Source organism: Hippopotamus amphibius, chromosome 1 (assembly GCF_030028045.1).
Source record: "Hippopotamus amphibius kiboko isolate mHipAmp2 chromosome 1, mHipAmp2.hap2, whole genome shotgun sequence".
NCBI lineage: Eukaryota > Metazoa > Chordata > Mammalia > Artiodactyla > Hippopotamidae > Hippopotamus > Hippopotamus amphibius.
In genome coordinates this window covers 106,723,354-106,730,292 of record NC_080186.1, presented here as the reverse complement: position 1 = coordinate 106,730,292, position 6,939 = coordinate 106,723,354, and the positions used below count along the sequence as shown (strand labels likewise).

Sequence of the window (6,939 nt, the reverse complement as noted above, 5' to 3'; positions counted from 1 at the left end):
GTGAGTGAAGGTAAAAAGAACTTGCAAAGTCCAATTAGTTATGATCCCTGCTCTGTGGTACCCCACTCCCATTATTATTTGCTGCCCAAAGGCCTGATGTCTTCCTCCTGTCCTTTTGATTCCTAAATGTGGAGGTCATCCATCTCCTTCTCCTTCAGCCTGTTCCCTTCTCTAGTTCAGTATTGATCTCCTGCCCTAGAAGACCCTGCTCTCTAGCCTGCAAGACTAAGGTTAATAAGGAGATGAAATAATAGGCTTGACTTCATCTGCCAATCAAATGCTCTCTAGATGCACAAGGGTCATTTGAGCCTCAAGGAAACTCCATGCTGGAGTGTAGGCCATTTCAGTGTGTGCCAGACCCCACACAGGAAAAGTGACATCTGTCATAGGTGTGTTCCTGGGACCTTGGTAGAAAGGAATGTCAGAGAGGAGTGTTCTGACAAATGCTTGGAAATATTTGGTTCAGTGCCACCAGACTCCCTCCTCTCTCTACTTTCAGCTTACACCTGGGATGCCTGTCACCAAGTCCCTTTGGGCAGTGACTTGAGCCGCCTGGTGGCAGAGATCCGAGCTTTGAGAGGGCAGCTGGAGCAGAGCATTCAGGTGAACAACTGTCTGTGACTGCAGCTTGAACAGCAGTTGGATGGTGGTGCCAGCAAAGCCAGCCTCAGCCCCTCCTCTGTTAACCAGAAATTCCCCAACAACACTGACCCTGGAAACAAGCAGCTGCTCTTCCAAGGTAGGAAGGAAAAGGAAATCAGCAAGCCCTCAGCCAAGGAGGAGGTCCCCAGGATGTCTGTGGTGGAAGGGACAATCTTACTTCTTCCACACTCCTTAAGATCATGGTGAAATCGAAGATGCTTTGATACAGTGCCTGAGATGATGGGATTTAGGGTCAGATCTGGCTCCAGATTCTGAGTTTGCCACTTACATTCTGTTTGCCTTGGGAAAAGTGTTTAAACTCCTCAGGCATTTAAGCCTTAGTTTCCTCATCTTTAACATGAAGATATGTATAATATATACTGTGCATAGTTATATGGAGCATTAAATGAAATAATTTACAACTGCCTGTCACAATAAGTACTCAACAATTAACAGCTATATATGTTAATGCTTATTCCTTATATTTGCAGAGTGCTTTAAAATTTACCATGTTTTCAGATAATTTTTCAAATAATTTCATCAGAGCTAGGGGAGGATTTACTATCTCTGTATTTCACATGAGAAAACTAGGCATTGAGACAATTAACTGACGTGCTAAGGAGTTAAGAGGCCAACCCAGGATTCGAAGCAGAGGTTTTGATTTCCTGTCTGTTCCTTCTGCCTCCCTATGCTCTGTCTTGGTATTGCTTCTGCTCCTTCTCAGGCTTCCCTTCTCAGTGCCTCTGCGCAACACCAGCCAGGACTCATCCCCACTGGCTCAGTCACTCCTCCTCCCCATCCTACAGCACAGAGGCCTGAGCTGGAAAGCAGGTTCTAAGTCACATTTGCCTGAGCAGGATTATTTCTGTCTCTTCAGATATTTTCCAATTACTCCCCTGGAGGATTGCTGTCTGGTCTCCAATAGGGCACCTCAAATTCACCAAGGCTTATGTCTCCTATTCTTCTTATACTACTACATGCCTTCTAGTATGTCTCCCTTCTTATACTACTACATATTTTCTAGTACTGACTCACCAGAATGGTGATTAGAGTGCTGAGTTTAATCTGCCCATAAATCCATTCATTCTTTGATCAAATATTTTTAACATGTATACTGCATATATTTATGCATATTTATATTTAATTACAAAGCATTGTATTAGACATACTACATACAATATTATATTCAAATCTGGGGTTAGAAAAATATACCTAATAATGTTTCAAACTAGAAGTTGCTTTCTCATGGAACAGCCCTCAATTATAGGAACTTGATCCAAACTAAGTGATTTGTTTGCTATTGGTTTTGATTGTGGTACATGGGTGATGATTTTGTAAGAGGAGAGTCATGTTGCCGTAGACCCCAGTGGTGAAAACAGGCTGTGCATGTGTTTGGGGAGCAGTGTGTTCCAGGGTTTCTAAAGTTGTGGTTATTTGTACTCCCTAGATTCAGTTGCCTCCCCTCCAGTTCGGGATGTGGGCATGAATTCTCCAGTTCTGGTCCTCCCCAGCTCCTCTTCTGCTGCTTCTGGCTCAGAGACCACAACCTTCAACAGGAAAAATGGTAAATAGGGCAACTATGGGATTCAGGGTCTAATGATGGAAAATGACACTGCAAGTAACTTTTGGTTCTCTATAGGCACATTATCTGAATTTAGAGATTTTTCTCCACATGTCCCAAGGCCTTTAGCCCTACTCATTCCACCTTCTGTGGCTGCCTTTTTGGTCATTTTTCTTCTTCCTGTGGTTTTCCTATTGCTCTGGTATTGTTTCATTGCACTATAATCTCTTCCTTCTTGAAAGTGCTCTCTGTATCCAGCTTAATTTCCTTGTCTGTGTCTTCTCAACCCCCAAATTTAAAATTTTTAAGTATCTGTCCTGAATATTTCATTTGTCAATAAGGATAAAATTTGCCTCCTGGCAATTTTATCATTATGAGATGATGTAAGAAAGATTATAAAAATCTAGAACCCAGAATATCTATGGGCTTCACCCTTGTACTTTCCAAGACTGTCATTCTTGTCTGTGGCCTCTTTCACTATCTGATGTCCCTTTTGGATTGAACTAAGGATGACTATAAATAACAGTGTATTCTGTGTTATTGTGGTTTTATCTTCAGAGCTGGGTTTGGATACTTCTCCAGTAATGAAGAACCCTCCCAAGCTGGAGGGTGATGCTACTGATGGCTCCTTTGCCAATAAGCATGGCCGCCATGTCATTGGCCACGTTGATGACTATAGTGCCCTAAGACAGCAGATTGAAGAGGGCAGACTGCTGGTCAAGAAGGTAGCATCCCTCGTGAGATCAACCTGCAACTTCCTTGGCCTTGAAGCTCTAGGCACAGAGGTAATCACGTTTGAGCTCTTAGGTGCACCTTTTCCTTAGGCCGTTTCTTCTTCTGATTTTAGCTCCTTCTCCCACTATTTTTTTGCCTGCTCCACATCTCCTACCAATTGAGGATACATTTTCCATTTAATCTAGCTAGGCCTTTCATCTTCATCTGCTAATTTCACTACAAGCTCTGTTCTGGTTCCAGATGCAGCTGACTTGATATTTCCCCTCAGAACCACAGAATAGCAGGTGCAGCATTGCCATCCTCATCAGTAGAGCACATTAAGCATCAACATACATGCAATGCTGCACCCAGTACCCTTTGGTAGCTTATTATCTGCTAAAGTCACGCTGGCATATGACCGTCTGTGGGCAGCATAAAATCACTTAATCAGTTGGCTGGAGATGGAGAATCTGCATCCATATGGGCAGATGTGTAGAAGGGGTGAGGAGTGTGGCAGACTGAGGAGGGGAGGAGAGCAGGCAGCAAGGTTTCTCAGAGCCCTTTCCCAGGGAGAGATCCAGGTACCAGCTGCTTTGCTATCTGAGCTACTGGAGATGCACAGGCATGCAGGGACAGCCCTGCCCCCTGGAGCCCCCACACTAGAGAGGGAGCCCCACACCATACAACAAGGAGCTCCAGGCAGTGTTAGAAGTGCTCTGGGTATGAGGGCATGAACCCAGAATCAGCTATTATCCCAGGCAAGGAAAGTAACAGGTTCATGGGGTGGAGGGGTGCCACTAGGGAATGTTCAGGTTCTCTGGGAAGGAGAACATGCCAGGTAAAGCGAGCGGCACCTCAGTCCTTTGAACCACAAATGGTGCAGCCCATTTGAAGCATAAGGTGTGATTCAGGGAAGGGCAAGGGGGACCAGTGCAAAAATAGGGACTGTAGACTCTTGAGCACGAAGCAGGACTAGAAGCTAAAGAGTGTGCGGGAAGCTGGAATCAAATGAATTCTTGCAAGTTGGGTGGTCCCTCCTGAGGTCAAAGAACCTTGGCTTCCAGGTTAGGAAAGGATTTCACAGGTTCAAGCAGGCCCATGTCCATACCTCACTCACAAAGGAAGCTGAGGCCTGGGCTCAGCAAAAAAAAAAAAAAAAAAGTGATCTCTCAGCTGCAGGGATGCCCATGGCTACCACCCTCTTTTCCCAGGTGATGGGCAGTGAAGCCATCCATGAGCTCAGGAGCAGCGCCAACGCCCTGCACCACCGGCTGGAGGAGTCCGCCTCCCTCCTCACCATGTTCTGGCGAGCATCCTTGCCAAGCTCCCATGGCCCTGCGCTGGGTGGCAAAGTGGTAAGAAGCCAGCATTCTCTACTGGATCTGCCCCCAAATATCCCCTGCCTCCTTGGTCGGCAGATCTTGAAGATAAGGAGCCAAATGGTCAGTTGGAACAAAGGACACTTGAAGAGAGTGTCCCTGGAGGGAGGGAGACCTCTCCTCTGTGGTGGCTGCTTTCAGTGCAGCTCTGACTACATCCCCTCTCCCCCACCTCTGACCCCCAGGAGAAGTATTCAAAGAGGAAAAGGAAAGGACATGGAGGAGGCAGAGACATGAGAGCCCTGGTAACCCATAAATGTTCCATCTCTTTAACTTTCTGAAGTCTCGCTGAGCTGAACTTCAGGGCCGTGTTAAAACATCAACATTCCCTTTCCCAACCTAACCCCACCCCCACCCCCAGGTCCACATCGTCAGGCAGGATCACAAAATGTCACCAGCAGTCCCCCAGCCTCTTTCAGCCCCCCACTGGAATCCCAGAAAATCACTTAAATCTGCGTCTCTGGGTCAGGCCTGGGGAGAGCCAGCCTCCCCAAGGTGCTCTCAGATCTCAGGCAGCTCTCTGGTTGGTGAACTTAGATAGGCAGGTTTGAGAATCCCTCCCAGGGGTTCTAACTCCAGACTAAAATCACTGACACTTTAGGGGACTCATTTATGCTAAGTCCAAGGACGGAGTGTTTTCCCATCTTGAGGTTCCCAGATACATTTACAAACTTGCTGACTCTCTCAGGTCAGACCTGTCTCTCAGGCATAATATTCCTAATGATCAAGTCTTACTTGTGATGCCCAAGTGATATAACCATGTCAGCGCTAAATCGGAGCTCTTGTTCACAGCTGGGTTTCAGTGTGGCCCGGAGTCAGGTTCTCTGCAGCAACAGGCGTGTAGCCTGTGCTAATCTGCATGGGGGCTTCCAGGTCCTCAGTGTTCCCACCTCATGGCCCATCCTGAGCCATCACCAGCTGGAGGGTTTGAGAGGCTTTAACGAGGGGAATCTGATCCAGAAATAGTTAAGAAGATTGTAGAACCCTATTTAGAGTTGTAAAGAGCCACGAAACACAGGGTGCTTATGCCTTCTGACAGAGAGCCTGTTTTTCTTCCCAGGGAGAGTCCATGAAAAGGGAGCTTCTGGAACTGAGAACCAAACTATCCAGACAGGAGAGTCTCCTTCAGAGCACAGCTGAGCATCTGAAGACCGCCAACCAGCAGAAGGAGAGCTTGGAGCAGTTCATCTTCAGCCAGTGTGGGTGCTCCCAGCCAGGGAATGGGGCAGGGAATGAGGGGACCCTTCCAGGCTCCCCCCTTGTGCTGTGAATGGACAGTGACCAGAGAGCCTAGGGGATGGGGGAGACTGATATGATGTCCCTGAACCTCCTGTGCCATCAGTAATCATGGAGGCAGAGGAGGGGATGCGGGCAGTTGAAAGGGGGCAGGCGGCAGGAGACCCCGAGCTGAGTGGCCAGTAAGACAGGCTTTACGAGAGAGTAGCACCGACATATATATACTACCAACTGTAAAATAGATAGCCAGTGGGAAGTTGTTGTATAACAAAGGGAGTTCAACTCGAGGATGGAAGATGCCTTAGAGGACTGGGACGGGGAGGGTGGGGGGGACTCGAGGGAGGGTGGGGGGGGAGTCAAGGGAGGGAGGGAATACGGGGATATGTGTATAAAAACAGATGATTGAACTTGGTGTACCCCCCAAAAAATAATAATAAAAAAAAAAAAAAAAAAAAAGACAGGCTTTAGAACACATAAGGCAAGTATAGGCCATGCTGGTAATTTTGCCTTTGGGGGCTGTTTTGTTGTTTCAGTGACCAGGACACATGATGTTTTAAAGAAGGCAAGGACTAATCTGGAGGTAAGGAAACCATTGCAACAGTCAGAGCCATAGAGCCCACCCCAAACTTATTACCATGTGTCATCAGAGTGTGCAGGTGATCCTTGACCTGCTCTGACATTCCAGGAGGAGACTGCTGGTCCATCTGTAGGAGCACAGGTCCTCAGTGAGCATCCCTCTAGATTTCATCCCCATCAGCCCTCCCACTCCAATCGGCAATCTCCCCTGACCTCTCAGTTGACTCTCACTTTGCCATAATCTTCTCTCTTTATCCCAATTCTCTTTCTTTTATGCCAGGTCAGGAGTGGGGAGAAATGCAGTTCAGTTGATTATCGAGGTCAGAGGACATATGGAGTCTGCCCTGTGAGCTTTCAGTAAAGGGATCCTGAGGGCACTCATGTGTTCTGGGGTTTCCTAAACCACTATGTGAAAAAATCATGGAAAGATGCAACCTAATAAGTTGATTTCACTGCACACTATTGGGCTGAAAACAGCAATTTAATGTTGACATATTTTTCTTTAAGCAACAACACAAAAGAAAATTGTTGGGTTTTAGTGATCTAAAAGAGAATTTGGTAATAAGTAAAAACTGAAACTTAAAGGGAAAGATATTATCTATATGGTAGACATTTCTCTACGTTCATTTAAAACACTAACATATTCTTTAGCAACCACTTTGAAGAAAAACTTGAGGTCTTAGAAATGGCTTAGAAATCAAAACTAAACCTTTTACCTTGGACTTTAAAGCTTTACCATAAGCAATTGAGTGTATTCCTAGGAATGTTCGTAAATTGTAACCTAAGGGAATGTTGACCCCACAGTGTGAAAATAGTTTGGGCCATAATTTA

General features: G+C 46.2%; 1 protein-coding gene across 1 annotated transcript; it reads left to right on the top strand.

Moving 5' to 3' along the window:
* Positions 1-621: 621 nt before the first annotated feature.
* LOC130834648 (myomegalin-like) lies at positions 622-6,145 on the top strand (the record flags this gene model as incomplete). The annotated part of the gene is made up of 6 exons (XM_057705117.1): positions 622-739; positions 2,090-2,206; positions 2,762-2,988; positions 4,129-4,272; positions 5,357-5,495; positions 6,066-6,145. Coding segments are annotated over 6 exons (825 nt in total), but the record flags the coding sequence as incomplete, so codon positions are not given.
* Positions 6,146-6,939: the final 794 nt, after the last annotated feature.